This window comes from Populus trichocarpa, chromosome 15 (genome assembly GCF_000002775.5).
Source record: "Populus trichocarpa isolate Nisqually-1 chromosome 15, P.trichocarpa_v4.1, whole genome shotgun sequence".
Taxonomy (NCBI): domain Eukaryota; kingdom Viridiplantae; phylum Streptophyta; class Magnoliopsida; order Malpighiales; family Salicaceae; genus Populus; species Populus trichocarpa.
The window spans coordinates 3421951-3447307 of NC_037299.2; the positions used below are offsets into that span (position 1 = coordinate 3421951).

At 29.9% G+C, this 25357-nt stretch overlaps 1 protein-coding gene across 2 annotated transcripts; it reads left to right on the top strand.

Annotated features, from left to right (window-relative positions):
• Nucleotides 1–12910: 12910 nt before the first annotated feature.
• Nucleotides 12911–19389, top strand: LOC7462495 (phosphomethylethanolamine N-methyltransferase). Of its 2 annotated transcripts, none has more exons than XM_024586338.2 (12): nucleotides 12911–13058; nucleotides 15511–15626; nucleotides 16061–16198; nucleotides 16332–16469; nucleotides 16781–16924; nucleotides 17240–17350; nucleotides 17437–17578; nucleotides 17913–18193; nucleotides 18558–18719; nucleotides 18814–18867; nucleotides 18962–19036; nucleotides 19127–19389. In XM_024586338.2, exons 1-12 carry the CDS (start codon nucleotides 12998–13000, stop codon nucleotides 19223–19225), a joined length of 1521 nt encoding a protein of 506 aa, XP_024442106.1. In that variant the 5' UTR covers nucleotides 12911–12997; the 3' UTR covers nucleotides 19226–19389. The 2 variants fall into 2 exon arrangements, with proteins under 2 accessions (XP_024442106.1, XP_024442107.1); XM_024586339.2 differs by lacking the exon at nucleotides 12911–13058 and adding an exon at nucleotides 15030–15319.
• The last annotated feature ends 5968 nt before the right edge of the window (nucleotides 19390–25357 follow it).

The following is a 25357-nucleotide window of genomic DNA, read 5'->3' on the forward strand; positions in this document are numbered from 1 at the left end:
AAATAAGTAACAATCAAAAGAATGATGATCAAATTTGATAGATAAAAAATTTCAATAAAAAAATGATAAGTAAAAAGCAAATAACAATTATAAAAATAAGTACCAAAGTTAATATAAAAATTAAATTTTAAGAGATGAAATTGAAAAATAAATATTCAAAACAAAATATATATAGCAATCAAAAGTTTGAGGACCAAATTTGATATAATCAGCAAATAATATGACATTTCTAAATTTTTCACAACTTCCGGAAAGTGTTTTCCGCCCAAATTTTTCAGGAAAACATTTTCCTGGAAACCAAGCCAAATTTTCCTTTGACTGGAAAGTGTTTTCCGTTGACCAACTTTTCTAGTGGCAAACAAACACAGTAAAGTTTAGAAAGTGATTTCCAGAAAAATAAATTCCAGAAAACAAACATAGACTTAACTAGAAATAGCTGCTAGGTGTTGATGATTGGTCTAGCCCAAGCACACATGGACTTTCTTCTTTTAAGGCCAAACAAGTTGGCCAAGCCTTTTGGCCTTGAAAGCTCTTTTTTTATTTAAAATAAATACCTATTAAAATTATTAAATAAAAAAATTATTTAAAAAATCATTTTAACATGTTATATTTTTTTAATAAGATTACAAGTTTTAATCGTTATATTTTCAATAATATTTTTTTAATAATTTTATACAAGCCTAATATGCAATAAGTAGATGTGATATATCATCTGAAAGCTTGAAATTTGTTGCACGCCACAAGACAAGGAAGTTAATAATCAATAATATTTAATTTTTTATATATATAGTTTTCATGAACTCATTTTATTTTTATTTTTTTTGGAGACTTGCTATTTAAATTATAATAAGTTTTTATTGCTAAGAAAAACTTGTTAATAATAAAGAAGACATTTTTTATTAAAAAATAATAATAAGGAAATGAGAGTTTTACCTTAACCAATAATTTTCCCCTCCTTAAATTTAAATAATTAGAATTCTTGTAAATATTTTATTTTAATTGTCTGGAGGTTTTATTAAAAAAAAAATGTTGTTAAAACAAAAAAAAAATGCATATAAAGAGTGAGGACTTCAATTTAAAAAATACAATTTCTCGTTCAAAATTTAAGTGCTTCCAACTTTAGCGGATTAACAAGAATAAATAAAAACTAAAAAAAAAATAACTTTGAAAGTTTCATTATGGCATTGGCCGGACACAAAATAAAAACATTTACATGGGACTAACTTTCCAAGACCAAGCGAACTTGGACTTATACTTTTTAAACCAAGCATGAAGGCCTAGGTCTTTAAGCCCACCAACCCTTTGCCTTCTTTTTATTTATGATTGATTTCATTTTTTTTAATTAGATTTTTATTAAATATCATCTCTTTTATTTCCAAATTGTTTAGTTTAAATATTTTTAAGTAGTAATAAGTCTTTTTTATAATTTTTATAATTTCATAATATCTTTAAGAGATTATTATAATTTGTTTTTAATTTTTCTGAGTTAAATTTAAGATAGATAAGTTGTATTTGCATTATGCATTTATACGAATAAAAATATGTATACTTAACAACCATAGTAAATCCTCAAGATAAATAAAAGAAAATATGTAAAATGAAAAAGAACGACCAAGGTAAAATATTTGTATTTATATTTGTATTTGTATTTGTATTTTACTTTTTATGAACAAAATTAACTTCTCACTCTGATCTTTAATTAGTATTCCTATTTTTTTTTCAAGTTATTGAAACTTGCTTCTATAATTTTGATGTTGTTTTATCTTATGTTTGAAATTAATTTAAAATCATACTAGCAACTTAGAGTATCTATATCTATGCTTGTTATTTCATAGCTAAATTTTAGCTAAAGTAGCTAAAAAAATCATTTTAACTATCTCTTTACAAAATTTGATCACATACATGTTCTCTAAAATAGAGAGAAATGAATATTCTATTATTTTTTTATTATTCAAATTATATATGAGCTGAATATTCAAGTATATGTTATTTCATGGTGTTGATTGTTTTCAAATTATGTTAATGAATTTTCTAATTATTCAATGGTATTTTTGAAAATTAATTCTTTTATTATACTAGAAATGAAAATGCATACACTTAAAGAAATAATGAAAATTTAAACAATGCATACTAATTAAAACCACTTATTTATTGTTTAGCTAATATTTCCATTTAACACATCTTATAAATAATGAAAATTTAAACAATGCATACTAATTAAAACTATTATTATGTCATTTAGCTAATATCTCCATTTAATGCATTTTATAATATTCAACCAATATTGAGGCATGCTTGTAGTATCTATTTATATTTTTCTCTCTTTTTTATTATTGTTTCAATAAAAGTATTTCTTATATAATAATAATCTGGCATTTATTTCAATTTGGAGATACATCACTGCAAAATAAAAAACATATTAATGCCCATTAAAATTAAATGACATTTGATATATTCATTTTACTTTAAGGTGCTAAAACATTATTTTTAACAATTGCTAAGCAACTAGAATAATATTATGTGAAAGAAAAATCTACTTCTCAAATGATGACCAAATAGAAGAAAACGGACATACAATCATGAAATGGATCTTGTCCTCTAGAAGTTGAGACCTTGTTATTTCCATATAATTTTTTTTAAAAAAAATTTTGATTTTACTCTTTTATAAAAAAATCAACCCGCGGATAATATGATCTTTCAACAGGTTATGTTATTTGATAGTTGAGACTTTGTTATTTTTATATATAAAAAATATTTTTTTTTTCTTTTCTTTGTTTAGGTATATTAATTGTTTTCTTTATTTAAGAATAATTTAGGAATGGTATGATCCTCAAACGGGTCTTGTTCCTCGAGGGTTGAAAGATATTGAAGATGATTGATATGACTTTATATTCAAAATATATATAATATAAATATTCTTTTCTGGGACCATTTTAAGTATGATCAACGAAAATGGACTTGAAGCATAATTTATCATTCACCATCTTCTTGGGTGTATCACTCATATTTTTAACCCCACCAAATCATTACATGTTACCTTTTTAACCTATCCAACCTATCTTCAAATTCATTGGTCATCCGATCCATCTACTGATTCATAATACGTAACTGAGTTACAATTTCATGGTCTCCTCTTTGTAGTTCCAAGTTGTTGTTTCCCTACAATATCTTTGAATCTAAAAATTGGTTAGTTGACAAGAAATATATATTTCTCACTCACTCCATCACATGTTTACACTCCTTTCATGTTTCACTAAAATATAGATTTTTCACTCAAATATGCTCGCTACGTCTTTTTCCTCTTGTTCCACCTTTCTTTGGCTCTTGCGGAACTAGAATTAACACCAAATAAAACAGCCTTAGCAATATATCTAATTATGTGTATATGACTTAAGAAGTAACAAATGAATTTGTATGAAAAAATGGATGTTTTTAAAGACACGAAAGAAAAAAAAATGAAAAGATTTAAAAAAAGATTTAAATGAAACTTAAATACATTAATTATTATGTTATTATACTATTATAATTGAAAATAACAAAAGCAAAACAAGTTTGGATTACCGATGCGAATTAGACCCATTACAACAAGTTCCAATCCCAATTTTAGTTTCTATAGCAAACAAACTCCAAATGAAATCAAAATTTACATGCGTTTTACATAGTGCTTTTGTCATTATTTTCTTCGAGTGCACCTTTGAGCCCTCACCATCCGGATAGGATGTTGTTTAGCCTTTTCTTTTTGACATAGTCCTCTTGACACTATTTTATTTTAAGTGCGCTTTTGAGCCCTCAACCTCTAGATATTGTTTAGCCTTATCTATTTTAGATAATTCTTTAGACATTATTTTCTTTTGAGTGTGTCTTTGTGCCCTTGTCTTCCAGGTAGTGTGATGTTTAGCTCTATCTCTTTTAAATAATGATTTTGACATTATTTGTTTTCTTAGTACGGTTTTAAGTCATCACCTTCAAGTAGTGTGTTGTTTATCCTAATCTCTTTTACCTAGTGCTTTTCACACTATTTTCTTCTAAGTACACTTTTAAGCCCCCGCCTTCCTAACAGTATGTTGTTTAGCCCTATCTCTTTTAAATAGTGCTCTTGGTACTATTTTTTTATGAATGTGGTTTTGAGCCTTTGTTTCTGACATTTATGTTAGATATGTTATCCTCAGAGATATCTTTGAATGTATCATCACTTTGAGAAGGATTAACCACTTTTTGATTTGGTATATCCACATCATTTTATCTTTTTTTCTTTACAAGCTTACTATCTAAAATCTCTTATAAGACTTTCTATCGTAAGCATTGTAAAAAGGAGGCAATTATAATAACCTAATTTTAGATTCTCATGTATGCCAAAAACAGGGTCATATGGCCACCATAGCTTTAATAATAATAATAATTTGGTAATAGTATGTGTTATTAAAATGCTTTTATGTTATAAGGATGTTTGTCATAATTTCTGCTTTTATGCTATAAGGATGTTTGTCATAATTTCTATTTTTATATGTTTTTTAAAAGTATTTTTTATTTGAAAAAATATTAAATTAATATTTTTTAGAGCTTTATGATGATTTTGATGTGATAATGTAAAAAAAATTATTTTAATATATTTTTAAACAAAAAAACTATTTTAAAAATCACTAAATAATACAATTTAAAATAACCCTTGAAAAGTTACTTGTGACCTTTTGCTTCAAATGTTTTTCAAAACATTTTTATAATTTTATCAAACACCTTTTTTTATAACTTTTCCCTATTTCAAATCCTCTATTAAGTGTGTGTGTGTGTGTGAACCTTATTTGTCAGGCCATAGTTGTACCTTCACCAGAAAAATTTGAACAAACGAGAATCTTTGCTAGGAAAATCCTGGCTATTATGATCACTACCAAGCACGAAGTCCATATATTTTAGTTTCTCCTATAAATAAAGGTAATTTCTTACACTTTAAAGTTTTGCATGTGATTAAATTCAATTTCTGTAATTTAAAAAACAACAACACAATAGCACCTATATTTTATAGATAAAAAACTAGAAAACAAATTGACAACATAAATATTCATGCGATATCAATATTTTAAAAAACATAAGAAAAATTTAAGAATTCAGTAAATAAAAAAAATGTTCGGGTCGTCAGAGCAGTGACTCGGAAAGCAAACAAAAACAATACATCATGAAACGAGCATCTTACACAATTAATTTAATTTAATTAAAAATAAAATTTCTTTTAAAAAATATAGATTCCAAAAAGGTAAAAAAAAAAATTTCGAGTCAACCCTTATTACTTTCAAAACCACAAAGAAATACCACTAAAAGAGAAAAAAATAAAAATAAAATGTTGGTGAATAAAACTAATAAAAAATGAACTTAAAAAAGAATGAACTTAAAAAAGAAGGAAAAAAAATCAAATAAGCCTAGATAAACCTCATAAACACGGGTTAATCTCTTAAACCTATAACCAGTTAAAATTGTAGACCTGGGCTAAACTAAAAAGCTTAACATCTGCTCAATTAAATGCTGAAGGATTAAATTAATAAATTTAATTAAATTAAAAAAATTTCTTTTAAAAAAGCTAAATTTAATAAAGATCGAAAAAAACTCGAGGCAACCCTTGTTATTTTAAAAAGAAAAATAAATCTCATAAAAAGCGAATAAAAAGAATGTTTGAGGATGAAGTCACAAAATAAAAAGCTTAAAACAAGGAAAAAAATGCAAGAAAGCTCGAGTGAACCTTGTAAACCCGGGTTAAACTTTTAAACCAGCAATTTATTAAATTCTCAACCTAAACTCAACCCAAAAGCTCAACACGTGAAGAATTAAATGTTGGAGGACCAAATCAATTAATTTAATTTAATTTAAAAACAAGATTCCTTAAAAAAACACTTAATTTAAAAAAGACAATAAAAAAAATAAGACAACCCGTGTTATTTTCAAAACTACTAAAAAATCTCATAGAAAGTGAATAAAAAAATAATAAAATACTGGAGGATAAAAAAAATATCTTAAAACAAGAAAAAAAGAACAAGGAAACTTGTGTCAACTTCGGTTTTCGTAAACCGAAGTTAATTTATCAAACCCGCAATCTATTAAATTCTAGACCCGGATTTAATTAAGAAGTTAAACATCTCACCAATTAAATATTGTATGATGAAATAATAATAAGAAATCAATCCAAAAAAAATCTTGCAAGGTAAAAAAAATAGCAATAATAAAAAATGGATTAGATTTGATAGGAAAAAAAATAAAAAAGGATGAAATGGTAAAAAAAAATAACAATTTCAAAAACCATCTTAAATAAAAACAAATAGTAATCAAAATAATGAGAACTAAATCTAACAAATGAAAAAATCTATTGGGGATGAAATTGAAAAAAATCTTAATTTAATAAATTATTCTAAATAAAAAAAATTAATAAAAAGAACAAGGAAGAAATCTTAAGGATAACATACCTCAGGGGTTGATTTGACTTTTTTGAAGGCCAATTCAAAAATCAAGTAGGAGAGAGGAAGAAAAAAAAACAACACACATCAAATCAGTAATAATTATGCCATGCGCTCTGCTTGTACATGGAGAAGACGCCAAGATACTTCTGTAGCCATCTTGGAAGGAAGGTTTTGGCCATTGTACAACGTTGCACACGCTATCCAATCCTGATAGATATTGTTCACGTGCTTTAAAATTTTTTTTCCTTATTTATGAAATCATTTTTCTGTCTCTAATAACATTTAATAACTACCAAATAACCAAAGGTAAAAGACAAAAAAAAAAACCCCTAAGTCAAAGGCAAAGCTTTTTAAATCCCAAGGGTAATTAAATAACTTAACTATTTCAAAATTAAGTCAAAGAACAAAAAGCTCATTGACCAAAGTTTAATGTTTTTCGCTTTTAAGAGTAATAAAATAATTATATATTGCAAAAAAAATTAAAAAGATTCCGCCGCTAGGTGTGCTCGCGCTGGCCCAATCGAAGCTGAAGATGCCAACGTTGCGGCACACTGCCCCTGGTGAAAAAGAGGCCTCCCGTGAGGGGGCGACTGATGTTCATTCTTGTATTGAGTGATGGGTCTTATAAAAAAAAACCTTCTTATTCTTAAAACAAGCTAAATGATTTTGTAAAATAAAAATAAAATAGTAATTTTGCTGTGAAAATTTGGAGTGAAATGTACGTCTATGCCATAATATGAGCTCTTATAATAATATACTAGTTAGGTGGCACCTGCTATTCCGCAGGCCAATTTTTTTCCATAAAAAATATTAAAAGAAAAACTAAAACTCAAGAGTATTGGATCTATCTATAAAGAGAGACCAAAGAGCTTGGGGCCTGGTGTTGCAGCCACACCCAAAGCTGTTCGAGACAGAGTTGTAGCCAGACCCAACGTTCTGGGAAAAAAAAATCATTAATGGGTCAGGTGCCCTATCACTCCTAAGCAACTTGGGTCAGATGCTCTTTTTCATCTCCAAGTTTTTTGGGCCTGGAAGGAGATGTCAAACTCAAGTTAATAATAATAATAATAATCATAATTGATTTTACTCTTCAAATCAAATTTATGTTTTTTTATGGTAATAAAATTTATTTCAAATTTAATAATATTAATGAAATTAATAATATCTATAATATTAATAATAATATTAAATTTGTATGACCCAAGTTTTTTTATAATTTTTAATCATTACAAATAAAATTTATTGTTTTTCCTTTATAGTAATAATATTTTTTAAAAATTTACTAATGATAATGATAATGATAATAATAATATTTTCTCTTTACCATGTGAAAAACAAATAAGAGAAAAAGAAAAAAAAATTATAGTATTGGGTCCTGTTAGAGGTAGGACCCAACACTACTTGATGGGTCCTCCTGACTGCAAGACCCAATGCTATAGGGTCCTGTTAGCACCAGTACCTAACGCCCTTAGATCCTGGTGGCAGCAATACCCAACGACCCATCCACAATGCTTTACTTACAAACAACAAAGACAACGCCTCCGGGCGCTATAAAATTTATAATACAAATAATAATATTTTTAATATTAATAATAATATTAAACTTACACATGTTTAAGTGAGTCTGACTGCAACATCAGGCTCAAGAGCTTTGGACCCATCTTAAATGTCAGACCCAAAAGTCGTTGATCTAGTTGCAACGCCAGACCCATTAAAATTGAGTCAGGATGTCGAAAACATTTGCCTTGGGTCCGGACGCCTAACCCAAGTGTCTTGGGCTAGACATTGCTGCAAGACCCAAGAGACTTGGATCTGCCACTCCCAAGCAACTTGGGTCAGGTGCACCTTTACAGCCCCAAGTATCTTGGATCTGCAAGGGGATGTCAGACCAAAGTTAATAATAATAATAAAAATAATAACAACAATTGATTTTACCTTTAAAATCAAATCTTTTTTTTCGATAGTAATAATATTTATTGTAAATTTAATAATATTTATAATAAAAATAATAATAATTAACTTATCTATTCAAGTTCTTATATTTTTTTAATATTTTAAAAAATATATATATGGTTTTTCTTTGATGGTAATAATAATATTTTTTTCAATTTACTAATGATAACAATAAATAATAATAATACTAATAATAATTCTTAATTTTACCCTTTAAATCAAATCTATTATTTTTCAATATTAATAATATTTTTTTCAAATTTATTATTTATTAATAATTTTAATTATAATAAAAATAATTATATTTATAATACAAATAATAGTATTTTTAAAATCAATAACATTAATTATAATAAAAAATAATATTTATAATACAAATAATAATATTTTTAATATTAATAATAATATTAAATTTACCTATGTTTAAGTGGGTTTGGCTGCAACGCTAGGCCCAAGAGCTTTGGGCCCATTTTAAATGTCAGGCCTAAAAGCTTTGGGCCCATTTTAAATGCCAAACCTAAGAGCCATGGGTCGGGCTTCAATGTCGAACCCATTAGACGTGGGTCAGGACACCAAATCCATTTACCTGGGTCCGGATGCCTGACCCAAGTAATAAAAAATAATATTTATAATATAAATAATAATATTTTTAATATTAATAATAATATTAAATTTATTCATGTTTAAGTGGGTGTAGCTGCAACGCCGGACCCAAGAGCTTTGGCCTTGGGTCCGAATGCTTGACCCAAGTGTCTTGGGCCAGGTGGTGCTACAAGACCCAAGAAACTTGAATCTGCGCTTCTGCCATTCCCATGCAACTTGGGTCAGGTGCACCTTTCCAGCCCCAAGTTTCTTGGTTCTAGAAGGGGATATCAGACTCAAGTCAATAATAATAATAATTAATATAATAATAATAATTAATTTTATCCTTAAAATCAAAATCTATGTTTTTTTCGATAGTAATAATAGTTATTGTAAATTTAATAATATTAATAATAATATTTAACTTGTCTGTCCAAGTTCTTATATATTTTAATCTTTTTTTAAAAAAAAAATGTATGGTTTTTCTTTGATGGTAATAATTTTTTTTTTCCAATTTACTAATGATAACAATAAATAATAATAATAATAATAATTCTTAATTTTACCCTTCAAATCAAATCTTTTTTTTTTTCAATATTACTAATATTTTTTTTCAAATGTATTAATTATTATATTAGTAATATTAATTATAGTCAAAATAATAATATTTTTAATACAAATAATGGTATTTTTAATATTAATTATAATAAAAATAATAATATTTATAAGATAAATAATAATATTTTTAATATTAATAATAATATTAAACTTATTCATGTTTAAGTGGGTCTAGCTGCAACATTAGGCCCAAGAGCTTTGGCCCCTCGAGCTTTGGTTGTAGCTGCAACGCTGGACCCATTAGACTTGGGTCAGGACGTCAGACCCATTTGCCTTAGGTCTGGATGCCTGACCCAAGTGTCTTTGGTCAGACGGTGTTGCAAGTTCCAAGGGACTTGGGTCTGCGCTCCTGTCACGCCCAAGCAACTTGAGTCAGGTGCACCTTTCCAGCCCCAAGTTTTTTTGGTTCTGGAAGGGGATGTCAGACCCAAGTTAATAATAATAATAATAATAATAATAATAATTGATTTTACCCTTAAAATCAAATCTATATTTTTTTTTCGATAGTAATAATATTTATTGTAAATTTAATAATATTAATAATAATATTTAACTTGTCTGCCCAAGTTCTTATATTTTTTAATCGTTTTTTAAAAAATATATTATTTTTCTTCGATGGTAATAATATATTTTTTTCAATTTACTAATGATAACAATAAATAATAATAATAATAATAATAATAATAATTCTCTCGTAGCTGCTGGCCAAGTCCACGGGAGTCCTGGACTTGGCAGGCGACCAAGTCTAAGTTATGTGCACTTGCTGCAAAACCTCTACGTAGGTCAGAAGAGAACTGGTGGGCGGGTTTGCACTCAACGCGCAGGTCTACAGACCCTAGGCGCACGATTCTGCAGCCCACTCGAGTAGGTTTGCACCCACCGCCCGGGTATGCAACCCTTGCGCGAGAGCCTGCAAACCTGCTCGCTTGTGTTTGCAGCCAGGCGCGCAGGCCTGCAAACCCGCTTGCCTATGTCTGCAGCCAGGCGCATGGGCCAGTCCCTGTCACCTAGGCTGGGCATACCCACTGCAAGGTGTCTGTATCCAAGTTCTTATATTTTTCAATCTTTTTTTAAAAATTATGGTTTTTCTTCGATGGCAATAATAATTTTTTTATAAAAAAATTACTAATGATGATAACAACAACAATAATAGTGATATTAATTCTTAATTTTACCCTACAAATCAAATCTATTTTTGCTTTTCAATATTTATAATATTTTCTACAAATTTATTAATTATTATTTGAATAATATTAATTATAATCAAAATTATAATATTTATAATAAAAATAATGCTATTTTTAATATTAATAATATTAATTATAATAAAAATCATAATATTTATATCACAATAATAATATTTTTAATATTAATACTTTTAATTATAATAAATAATAATATTTAGAATACAAATAATAATATTAAACCTGTTTGGCCAAAGATTTTATAGTAATACTTTTTTTTTAAATAATAATTGTTATTATATATATATATATATATTTCATTTTTCTTCTCTGCAGACCTAGCTGAACAAGTCTCCAACTCCTAGGAGGGTCTGTAGAACTCAGGTGCAGGTCAGAAGAGATCCAGGAAAGCGGGTCTACAGACGCGCTTGCCTGGATCTGCAGCCACCACCTAGGATCTGCAACCTTACCATGCCCCATCAAACAAATTTACTATTTTTTGATGCAGGGTTTGCAGACCCATGAAAATAGATCTGCAGCCAGACACCTAAGATCTATTGCCTTACCATACCCCCACCAAACAGTATAATACATGTAAAATTACTCTAAATCTATAATAATTTCTGCTACACTATGAAATAATGCAGCTCACGGTAAAAACACTTATAATTCATAATAATTTACGCTACAATAAAATACTAATCCTGTCTATGCAAAAAGTACTAAAGTTTCATTGCACAACCAGTGGTAGGCACAGTTTCGTTGCACTATAAAATAAATTAACTTGACCTGTCTATGCAAAAAGACAACAGGTACAATAAATACTATTTGTTTCTTTCGGATTTTTTTTCTTTTAAATACTCAAGGACGTAACCCTACATATAAAAATATTAATAACAATGTGTTTTCCTTGGGTTGAATGTACATTATTTTCTATAATAAAATCATATTAATTTTGAGAAATTATTTAATTTTTGAAAAGAAATTATGCAGGAATATTTCCCAATAGGACAATCTTCTAAGAAAAATTATCATTATAACAAAAACATTGTAATCTTAAAGGATTGACGTGGTGATTAAGGAGGTATACTTATTTCTTTGATTTTTTAGGTCTTAATATTAAGACCAACACTTGGTGAATTTATTAAATTTAATTGATTATATTAAATTTAATTGATTATATTAAATTGATATAAGGGATATGGGCTTAAAAATATCTTAAGATAAAAATTAATTTTAATCGATATGCAAACTGTTAGAAACTAATATAAACTATATCTTGAGACCTTACCTAACAGCTTAATCTTTTGGGTTGAATTGATTATTTAATATGATATCAGAGCTTTGATAATCAAGCGGTCACGAGTTTGAATCTTACTATCCCTATTTATTTGATAAAAATTAAGCACAAAGTAATGTGAGTCTGTGCAAATTTCAAGTCCAAAAGGTTTTTACTTGAGGGGATATGTTAGAAAATAATATAAACCATATCTTGGAACCTTTTACCTAACAACTTAAGCTTTTGGGTTAAATTGGTTATTTCACACAAACTAGTCAGAGATTGATAATAATATAATTATATTAATGTATATTCAAGTTTGTGGCTCCTAAAATAACATGAATTTGATGATAATTAGAAAATTAGATCATGATAGTGTAATTAATTTTTTATATATATAAAAAAGATGGAGGATTTGTAATGCAGTGAATGTCGACCGTCGAAAAAAACAAACCTTAATGGAGAAACCACAAACATTAAAATATCAATAATTAAAGCTGAATCATTGATGTGCATATCAACCACACCTTTCTTAAATATTTTTTTGTTTCTCAATAAAAAGTATAAAAAAATTATAATAATAGTTGTTTTTAGAATGTTTTTTTATTTGAAAATATATTAAAATAATAATTTTTATTATTATTTATAAAATATTATTGTTAATAAAAAGCGTATTAAAACAATTTAAAATCATAAAAATAATAATTGAAAATAAAAAGTTACACTTTTAGTGATCTTTATGCTGTGTGCAAATTATTGGAGGCTAGGCCCATGATCACGTGGAAAGGGGCAACGGACTCACTGAACACGACATCAATCAGTTCTATAAGAGGCCCCTCATGAACCCGTTTCCAAGCCACAACCACAGCTGATTTCTTTATTTATTTTTTTCTCCACAAAAGGAAGAAGAAGAATCTTGCTTCTTTCATCCATAGGATTCAATGTCCTCCACCCACTCCGCCACTGAAGATCCCTTTTCAACTCCACCGCCGGCCAGTCGTGGTGAGATTCCTCATTCTCTATCCTTAATAATTCTCTGTGTTCACGGGTCAAGTGATGAAACACTTTCAATAGGTGCTGTGCACCATCGTCTTTGGCTGTTAAAAAACTACGTACAAATTACACATATGATGATTTCTTAGCGTAGTCTTACCTCATTATCCTCATGTTTTCGCAACTGGATTAATATATATCATCCATGGCTGCGTTATGCAAGAATTTGCCCCTCAGAGTTTGCCCTAACCGTTCCCTTGCTTCAGCCATGATGGCCCTAGCTCCCCAGGAACTGATGAACTGTGCTCATCCTTAAGACACCACATGTTTCTGTAAATCACACCATTACCGACAATCCCAAGTAATAATCGATCATAATGACATGGGGAGCTTACAAATTAGCAAAATAACACCAGGATGATCTGATGATCACTAAACCCACAAGGATGATTTATTGGTTTGATACGTACGCGAATTCTCATTCATGTTGTAAATCTCACTTCCCTCTCTCTCTCTCTCTCTCTCTCTCTCTCTATATATATATATATATATATATATATATATATATATATATATAAGAATTTTCAATTTTATCTATTCATTCTCTACTAACAAAACACTTATGCTCACACACATCACAGCATATTTATGAAAAATATTGAAAAAAATCATGTTTTTATCAATATATTCAAAGCAATGGTGGCTGATTCGATGAAAAGATGATTATTACACAAATTGCGAATTAGAAAACATATTAATTTGTTATTTGATGAAGAATGTGTTTATATGATGTTTTTATAGAAGTATTTCTTGGATGAAAATACATTAAAATGATTTTTTTTAATTTGCAGTGTTAATAAATTAAAATCATAAAAAAATAAAAAAATTATTAATTTATTATCATTTTAAATAAAAAATCATTTAAAAAAAAAAAGGGGGAAATGGATACGTAGCAACGACAGATTAGGAAAGTAATAATTGATGGTAGGTGGCAAGTGGCTCTATAAGCTCACGTGATACCATCAACAAAATACATTTTCAGATTCACTTCACTCTTTGGCCCTTCGCAGCTTCACCGAGTCTACCTCCAATAGGCACTCGTTTTCTTCACTTTCTCCCCCTATTTTCGGATAAAAACAATATTTATAGATTCTTAAAGTGGTCCCTCGAATCATTGTGGGATCTGAAAGGTTAATTCCACGTTTATTATTGTGTTTCAAATATAATTAAATTCCATAAAATTTTAAATTTTTTTTAAAATTTTTTATATTTTTTATTAATGTGTTAATATTAAAAATAAATTTTTAAAAATAAAAAAAATTATTTTAATTTATTTTCAAGTAAAAAACATTTATAAAACAACTATTACCGGTTACCACACTCTCAAACACTCTTTAAATCTGTCTCATATCAATATTCAAATTTTATTTTTGATTAATGTTGATATTAAAAATAATTTTTTAAAAATAAAAAAATTATTTTAATTTATTTTCAAGTAAAAAACATTGATAAAACAACTGTTGTCACACTCTCAAACACTCTTTAAATCTGTCCTATATCAATCATTCAAATTTTATTTGCTCCACTTATTAATTTAATTATAACACTAAAAAAATAAAAAATAAACTATACTTTGCTAGATCCTAGATCTTATATATATATATATATATATATATATATATATATATATATATATATATATATCCACTCTTGTTTGTTTATGTAGATATTCTATATTCCAATAGACATGGCTCTTTTTTTTTAATTAAATTTTGAATATAATTATTAGAGTTTTAACTTCAAGACTGCCTAATAAAGATTATATAATTATAATTATGTCCTTTGCAAACGTAGTTGTTTAACCCAAAAATAAAGTATAGCTATTAATTATTAAGTAAATAAGAGGCATCATCATGCATGCAATAAGCCAAAATAGGCAGTATATTAAAAAAACCCTGGTTTATCAATATAAAAAACCCACACATACCAGGTATCAGAAACCCAAGCTGAGCATCGCAGGAGAGTTTTATAGCATAGCAAATAAGTGATGCAGTAGAAAGGCAGAGCTTATGACCGTAGATCCAGGACCTTTTCAAAATCTTGCATTGCCGTCGAGGGTTCTTAAGTTTTCGTTTTCGTTTTCGTTTTCGTTTACATCACCATCATCTCCTTTCAAAATCTTTTCTTTTTAAACAAAACACTCGAAGAGAGAACCCATTTTGCTTTTCCTTCTTGTTAAAGAAAGTTCCTTTCAACAATGGCTACTCATGGTACGATACCCATTTTTTGTTTTTTGAAGAATCGTTTCTTTTTGGTTTTGCTTGCTTTCCCCTCTTTTTTTTTTTTTTTACTATTTTATGTATTGTCACTTTTTTTTTTTTTAATGTTTTGGAGATTATATATATGGCGTGCATTACGTCGAGATTGGACTTACATTGGTTTTTGTTTCTGGGTTTGTCAGTGGAAGAACGCGATATTCAGAAGAAGTATTGGATGGATAACATTTCCGATTTGAGTGTGAATGCAATGATGCTTGACTCGAAAGCATCTGAACTTGACAAGGAAGAAAGACCTGAGGTACACTTCTCTTTACTGCTTCAAAAAATGCTCCTTTCCCTTTTGTTTTAATATGTACATGGGAATGTTGTGTGTGTAATTTTATTTTTTTTGTTTGATTTAAATCCCAATCCTGTTTACTTAATGTTTAGTACATTGGTATTTGGCAGCATTAATTGTGGAGCAATGAATTGTAAAATGATCGTTCAAGATCCCTGCTTCAGATGTTCTTTACTGCTTCTTTGTTTGATTTAAATCCCAATCCTGTTTACTTAATGTAAATTTTAACAGAAAATTGTTCCTTTAGATATTGTTCTTCAAAATACGTTAAAATGATATTGTTAGTTCATTGATAAATATGCATCTTCATTTTGAATTCTTAATGCTTTTAGATCATTGATTGCTGTTATGGTTTATATAGTTTTCTGAAACTTACTAATTGGGGGTATGCACAGATACTTTCTCTGCTTCCACCTTATGAAGGAAAAACAGTTTTGGAACTCGGAGCTGGTATTGGCCGTTTCACAGGGGAATTAGCACAGAAGGCTGGCCAAGTAGTGGCTTTGGACTTCATTGAGAGTGCAATAAAAAAGGTGACTGTGGTCCTCCATATTTATATACAGAAAGAGCTTTTTGTTTATGCCTGTTGAACTGGATGTATATTGTTATTTCTAGATTTCTGTTCGAGTTTTATCATATTTTCTTTCCCCTATCTTCTAATTGCAGAATGAAAATATCAACGGACACTATAAGAATGTCAAGTTTATGTGCGCTGATGTGACATCCCCAGATCTGAATATTTCAGAGGGGTCGGTGGATTTGATATTCTCAAATTGGCTTCTCATGTATCTCTCTGACAAAGAGGTGAACGTTCCTAATCCTTATTCCTACTTGTTATTTCATTTCACAATATGCTTATGGATTTGCTAGTAATTCAGCTTAAGGTTGCACCAGTCTATATATGAAGTATCCTACATAAATATTGTGTAATTTTTTCCTTGGCTCGTTATTTTCTCAATGCCTTCTTTTGTAGTCTTTGTGATGGTTCATCAGGCGTCTTCTTGTTCTTTGAAACTGGTGTAGTCTTTGTGGTTGCAAGTTAGTTTTCTCTAGTACCCTTCTCTACAACTCTGATAACGACTCTGTCTCTTGTGTATTGTTAACATGGATTGCAGGTGGAGAATCTGGTAGAAAGGATGGTCAAATGGGTGAAGGTTGATGGGTTTATTTTCTTCAGAGAGTCTTGTTTTCATCAATCTGGAGATTCTAAGCGAAAATACAACCCAACCCATTACCGGGAACCCAGATTCTACACGAAGGTTTGATTCTTGTTGAAATATTCTTTGAAAGGACTCCACGTTTTGTTAACTGAACATGTGTGATGAGCTAGAAAATTATTGTTTATATGTGTTATACTATGTATGATAGCACCACTCAGGTTCAAATGTTTATTGAACCAGTAAGATTCTAAGTTTCAGGAGATAAAATGAATATAGATTGATGATTCCTAATGGCTATTGTTCCCTCAATATAGGTGATTTGTGGTCATTTTTTCAGTTAACCTTATAGGTTGTAAGCAATAACTAACAAGATCTTCATGAAGTTTTGTAAACATTATATATACTGTATTGCAGGTGTTTAAAGAATGCCATACGCGTGATGGGTCTGGAGATTCTTTCGAACTCTCTCTTGTTGGCTGCAAATGCATCTCAGCTTATGTGAAAAACAAAAAGAACCAGAATCAGGCAATGAAACTAGATCATTTGATTTTGTTCCTTTGAGGCTTAATTAGATGGGTTAATTGACATGATGCAATACTTGCTTGGTGCAGATTTGTTGGATATGGCAGAAAGTTAGTTCATATGAGGATAAGGGGTTCCAGCGATTCTTAGATAATGTTCAGTATAAATCCAATGGCATATTACGTTATGAGCGTGTCTTTGGACAAGGTTATGTGAGTACAGGAGGAATTGGTATGCTACCGTTCCATTCTTTTCTTTCTCCCCCTTCCCAGTTGGGGGAAAAAGCTATAAGTTGCCCTTTTCTACGAAGTTTGAAATTACAACCTGAAAGCCAAGCACCTGCATAGACAATGTGCTTCTATCTTCACCCCTTTCCTTGTTGAGCATACCAAGGGAAAATTTTTGTGAACTATCTTAATGGCCTAACCATATGAATATATTTCTTTTCAAAGAGTTCAATGCAAAAGTTCTTTCTCAATATTAAAATATCTATCAGATTAGTTCGTTGATCTCTTCTTCTTATTCTTGCATTACTGTTTCTAAATGCATATTTGAATCTGTGCAGAAACAACTAAAGAATTTGTGGGAAAACTGGATCTTAAGCCTGGCCAGAAAGTCCTAGATGTTGGCTGTGGGATTGGGGGAGGTGACTTTTACATGGCTGAGAACTTTGATGTGGAGGTTGTAGGCATTGACCTCTCCATAAATATGATTTCGTTTGCCCTTGAACGTGCCATTGGGCTCAAATGTTCTGTGGAGTTTGAAGTTGCTGATTGTACTACAAAGACATATCCTGACAACACATTTGATGTTATCTACAGCCGTGACACCATTTTGCACATTCAAGTAAGAATTATCAGATGTTTCTGCAAAGTAGCTTTTGATTTGTGAAGATTGGAGAGTTGGCTTTCTTTGGCAGCACGCAGTTTTTCTTTCTGTTTTGTTAGAAGTTACTGGTCAATTTGTGATACTGCTTTCAGTGCTGTTCCTCGGATAGAATTTTTCCACTCTGTTATATTTGTTCTTGAAAAACACAGGCTCCTTGACCTGCATAAAACCTGATTTATGTGAACGTTTCGGGACTCCGAGTGATGAAAGAAAGTCATTACAATTTTTGCATGGCGCTTAATTTTCTGTATTGTTAGAAGCTGCCTGTCTGCCTCTATTCCTATCCTTGATTAATTTTACTTCATGAACTACCATGTCTCAGGACAAACCTGCATTATTTAGATCTTTCTTCAAGTGGTTGAAGCCTGGAGGTAAAGTACTTATCAGTGATTACTGCAAGTGTGATGGAACTCCATCACCAGAATTCGCCGAGTACATTAAACAGAGAGGATATGATCTTCATGATGTAAAAGCATATGGCCAGGTATATTTGCATCTGAAATTATTTGTTGTTGCCAGATATGTGGTTTTTGGTTCCCAATTCCTAAAATGTCTGTCATGTTATGAATGATATGCAGATGCTTAGGGATGCTGGTTTTGATGAGGTCGTTGCAGAGGACCGAACTGATCAGGTTTGCCACAGATCAACCATTCCCTTGTATCGTCATTGATTTAGTATTTAATCGGCCTTCGAAATCTGAATTATTTTGTTACTTCTGTCTTCAGTTCAACAAAGTTCTGCAAAGGGAGTTAAATGCTATAGAGAAGGACAAGGATGAGTTCATCCACGACTTTTCCGAAGTGAGTATACCTTCATTCGTTTAATCCCGAATTCTTAGATGCTGATTTTCTATAATTTTAGGCAACTCACTTGGCCATTATCCATTCCAGGGGGACTATAATGATATAGTTGGTGGATGGAAGGCAAAGCTGATCAGGAGTTCATCTGGGGAGCAGCGATGGGGCCTGTTCATCGCCAAGAAAAAATGATTATTGGCTCTCTTACAACCTCTACGTCTATCATTTTGAATAAGTGTTGTTGATGTCTTCGTTTGTAATTGTATGATTTCAGCCGATGGCTAATGTGTGAACTAAGCTAGCTTTTTCTAGCGTCTTAATAATATAAATGATCCCATCGTTTGTCACTTGGTCAATAGGATTGGATTCCATCTTCCCTGAGTTCATGAAGGATGTATTCCTGTGTATTATCCATTTCAAAAGCAGTCAGATTCATTGAGAATTTTCCTGACTGAGCAGCAACTTCTTGGTGATAATTTCTGGAATTCAAGATGTTTAGATATACTAAGGAATCCTCTAATCACTTAAAAAAAATTCTAAAATCAAGCCAAATAAAAATTCTAAAAATTACACAATACTTGAACTTTGTTTCTTTTTAATTTCACTCACCAATGTTATATTGGCAAGTTTTATATTTTAGAAATGAATTAAAATTCAATTTTACAAAATAGAATTTTATGTTATAGTTAAAAAATTAAAACAATGAGCACTAAAATAAACATAAAAAAATTTCTTTTAGTTTAGTCCTTAAAGTTTTAATGTCCCAAAATTTGATCTTTATTTTTAAGGTTTTAAAGTTTTGACTTTAAATTTTATTTTCTTCACATTTTAGTTCTTAAATATTAAGAGAGAAGAGATAAAGCATTTAGGGTCCGTTTGTTTACGCGGCTGCGTTTTAATTAAAACGCAGTTTGCAGTCGTTTGAAAAAAATTAATTTACTGTACATGGGTCCCACGTGATTTTTGCGGCTGAAATGTTGTAAATGAAAAGCAGGAAAATCCTGCTTTCCATTCACTGTGCATGCTAATTGCACTGTTCACTGAACAATGCAATTAGCATGAACAGTGTACACGGTACACTGTTCAAGTGAACAGTGCAGGAGAAGTGCACTGTTCACGTGAACAGTGTAATTCACTTGCACTGTTAAAACAGGTTTTTTTTTTTTTTTAGTGTGTGTTAATTTTATTAATATTTTTTTTTAAAAAAACTAGTTTAGAGTAAATTAAATTTATTTGCACTGTGATATGAATAATGTTTTTTTACCGAAAAACTAGTATAGAGTGAATTAAATTCACTCGCACTATAATATCAATTTTATACCTGATAATATTTTATTTAATTGTATTATTAAATAGTTTAATGGAATAATAAAAAATATTTTATATAAATTATTATTTATTTCATAATGTAATATGAGTAATTAATTCTACAATATTTAAATTTAAAACCATCAATATTAATATATATTTTTTAAAATTATTTTATAACCTCAATTCCAAAAGCATTCTTACCCAAACACATTAAACTACTTTTTTTCAACCTCAATTTCAACCACAGTTTTAACCAAACACCTATTTTTTCAAACCAACCTCAATTAAAAGTACTTTTTATAAAATAATTTTTTTCAAAACACAACCATAACCACTACCGCAATACCAAACACACACTTAGTCAGTTCTAGTCTGGCCATAATAAAAGTTAATCTTAGTGTTAATAAGCTAATGAGAGTTTAATGGATGGGGTCGCCTTTGAAGCATACTGGAAAAAACAAATTATAACCTTAATTATAATGTGTTTTTTTTATTTGGATAGATTTTATTTTATTTTAGAGTGATTTAGAGGATATTTTAAATTGAGAATGAGTTTATTGAAATCTTAAAATTAAGTTTTGAAAATAAAAAAACCCAACCCTGATTTCCGAGACATTGGAGTTTATTAAAAAATTATTACAGCAAACAATACAATGTTTGTTGCAATTTTTAATTGAAAATAACAGTGCTAGGTATACAAGCTTAGTCTAGGCCCAAGCATACCTGGACTTTCTTCTTTTGAGGCGGGGCAAGCTTTTTGTTCTTGAAAAGCTTGTTTTTATTTAAAATAAATCCATATTAAAATTATTAATTAAAAGACTTTTTAAAAAATCATTTGAGTATGTTATAGTTTTTAAATAAGATTATAAATTTTAATTGTTATATTTTCAATAAATTTTTAAATAATTTTATATGAGCATAATATGTAACAAGTAGATATGGGATAGGACAAGAAAGTTAATAATCAACAAATTGCATATAAATAATCAATAAGAATAAAATATTTAATATTTATTTTTATATAGTTTTCATGAGTTCATCATTTTTTATCTTTTACATAAATATTGCTAAAATAACTTGTTACTAATAAAGAAGGCATTTTTTATAAAAGAAAGAAAACGAACAACGAAATGAGAGATTTACCTCAACTAATAATTTTCCCTTCTTAAATTTAAATTATTAGAATTCTTGTAAATATTTATTTTAATTGTCTTGAGATTTTATTAAAAAAACAATGTTGTTAAAAAAAATGTTTTTTTTGTTAAAACAAAAAAAAAAGCATAAATAAAGAGTGAGGACTTCAATTTAAAAAATACACTTTCTCGTTCAAAACTTAAGTGTTGCCAACTTTAGTGGATATTTATTTTAATTTCTAGAAAATTAAATAAAAATTCCATGACCAAGCACGCTTGGACTTTTACTTCTTAAACCAAGCATGCAAGCCTAGACCTCTAGTTGGCAACACAGCTCATGGCCTTCTCTTTATTTATGATTAGTTTTATTTTTTTAATTAGATTTTTATTTAATATAATCTCTATTATTTTTAAATTGTTTAATTTAACTATTTTAAAATAGTAATAAATCTTTTTAATAATTTCCCCCACAGCTATTATCTTAGTATTTAATTTGTTATTATCTTTTTAATAAATCTTTTTTTAATTTGTTATATAAATATAGATATTATCTTAGTATTTCTTGGTTAACAAATGTCTTGATAACGAAAATTACTTCTATAATTTTCATGTCGTTTTATCTTATGTTTGAAATTAATTTAAAATCCTAATTTATAGTATCTATATCCAGCTCCTTATTTTGTAGCTAAAGCAGCTAAACAAGCCATTTTAACTAGAACATACATGTTCTCTAATGAGTCATGAATATTTTATTATTTTACTATTATTCAAATTATATATGAAATGAATATTCAAGTATATGTTATTTCATGTTGTTGATTGTTTTCAAATTATATTAAAGAATTTTCTAATTATTCAATGACATTTTTGAAAATTAATTCTTTTATTATAGTAGAAATTAAAAATAATAAATAGAAAATGAATACACTTAAAGACATAATAAAAATTTAAATAATGCATACTAATTAAAACTTCTATTATGTTGTTTATCTAATATCTTCATTTCACGCATTTTATAATATTAAACTAAATTAATATTGAAGGCATGCTTGAGTATCTATCAACATTTTTCTCTCTTTTTCTTAGGTTTTCTTGCATAATAATAATAATAATAATAATCTGTCACGTATTTCAATTTGGAGATACATTACTGCAAAACAAAAAACACATTAATGCCCATTAAATGACATTTGATATATTCATTTATAGTAAAATATTTACTATAAAGTGCCAAAGCATTTTGTAATGGCTTCAACCACTTCCCAAAGGGTGCCCACAGAATAATCAAATAAGAAGAAATTGAGGTCCTAATTCGTCATAGTTTTATAGTCCACTGCTTAGCCATTATGCGGACGTTTTTTTTTTCTTTTTTGTAATATATATATAGGCTATTAATTAATATGCCAAACAGAAGAAGAACAATGGAACAATCTGCAGATGGACATTGTTGAATTGGTAGTGGGATTTTCTCCATGAAGTTTCATGGACAAGTAGTTTTTTGTTTACAAAGATCACATATAGAATGATGTTGGGGGTTTGCTTTGTTGGAAAACAATGTCTTTTGGATTGTGTAGCCCATGCTTACCTCAGAATCTTTGACTTGGGCCTATTTGTGGCACAAGAATCCCCAAAGTTATGTTTTAGGCACTCTTTTCTTTTTATAAGAGTTTCTACAATGGCTGAGCAAAAATCAAGGCCGTCAACTCGATTTCTACCGAGTAGAGGTTGCAGCTGGAGCTTCGAAACCTTTCCGAGTAAGCACAACAGGTCCGAAGATCTCCCACATGTTTTTTTCGCGGACGATATGATGTTATTTGCAGAAGCGAGCACTAATCAAATGGGAAAAATCATGTCTTGCTTGAACGAATTATGTGTTTGCATCAGGTCAGAAGTTCAGTGTTAGCAAAACTAATTTATTTTTCTCCAGAAATCACTACAACATTATCCAGTTTTACCGACGGATTAATTCGGTCGGTAAAAGCAATGAAATCCGTCGGTGAAATAATTACCGACGGCTTCACCGACGGAACATGTCCGTCGGTATAACAGTCGTCGGTAACTCTCATTTCCGTCGCTAAGTCTGTCGCAAATAAAAAAAAACACCCACCGATGGAACACCGACGGTCTTACAGACGGATACGCGCGCACCAAAAAAAAGTTTCCCGCGGGAACATTACCGACGGAATAAATCCGTCTGAAATTTCAACGGTAAGTACCGACGGCATTTCCGTCGGTAATTATGGCATGGCTGGTAATTGTTTTGCAACTCTCTGTGAAATACCGACGGATATTATCCGTCGGTATATCCGTCTGCATTTAATCACCGACGGATACTATCCGTCGGTAATGATGGCATGGCTGGTAATTGTTTGGCAACTCTCTGTGAAATACCGACAGATACTATCCGTCGGTAGGTATTTAAAATATATATAAAGAAATAATTTATTAATTGTAAAAAACCTTAATAAACAAATAAAAATGGATTAAACATTAAAAATATAAAAGTAATGTTAAATAATATTCATTACAAATTTAATGTGTTTAAAAAACAAAATTAAACTAGAATAGCGGCGGAGCTGAAGGAGGAGGAGGGTGGTTGTTCCCGGGACCATACGGCCAAAAAGAAGCTGCACAAGTATCGTCACCCATCTTTGATCTCATCTCCATGACTATTTGACGGAGCTCATCATAATTCGTAGTTGTTGATATTGTTGTTTCAACGCAATGAACTCCTTAGACTGGGTGTTCAATACTGATGGAGAGCTTCCAACAGTTGAGACACTACGAGTCGAACGCAAGTTTTCAGCCGTAGTGTTGGAGAGCCCGTAGACCCTATTTTTATCGGGTCCACCAGACGATCCCGCCTCCATCCACAAATCTGGATCGAAATCTGGATGGGTCGACGGATTGTCCCCATATCTCTCCCTCAACCGGCTATTATAGGTCTCCTGAAAATTCCATCGGTAAAAAAATCATCAAATGCAATTCAAGATGCAATTCAAGAAAATAATAACTTACAAAATAAAATGAATGAACGAACATACCACAAAGTGCTGAGCACGGTTGTCCACGAACTGCTGCACCCCCTTTTGGCAGTCTTGACTCCGCACATGCGTCTCTACAAACAGCTCCATTGGACTCGGTTCACGTCCAAGAGACGCAGCCTGTAAGGAAAAAAGAGGTTGAAAGTTAAATATATTATAAGGAACGAAAAATTAATTAACGATATATTTCATTAAAATTAATCTTACCATCCGCTTTGCATGTGCGTTGAATGGGACGGATCCGCCAGTGTGCGTGGTCACCGAACCATGAATTTGCCGGTTTCGGTTGTCGGCGCCGGACTGTGAGCGCCGTGAGAACCGCTCTGAGGTCACGTGCACAATATATGTCGTCCATATTTCTCCCGAGATGAATGGCGGTTTGAATTCCTGCCAAACCGCCACCTCATTCCATCCTTCAAGACCGTTATCCCTCGCATGTCTTTTTGATTTTTTTTGGGTGTCATACCAAAAATCACGCAACCTACTTCCATAGTAACAAATTAGAATTTAAAACATAAAATTATAAAACAAAAATAAATATTATTTTTGATGTTACCTAGTTGCCGCGTGATTCTCTCATACCCTCCTCACAACATTGTTGTCCGCCCTATCCCACTAAAATTTGTTTTGTGTATATAAATAATTCATATAAAATAAAAATAGTACAAGATATAAAATTATAAAAATCATTTATTAAAAATAAGCTGGAAATTAAAAATTAACACCGACCTGAAATCGCTTAAACCATGCATCGATATTAGGTTTCCACTCAGGATGTCTGGAAACCTGGCTCCATTGAAACAATGGAATCTCCATCGATGATTTAAACGCCAATG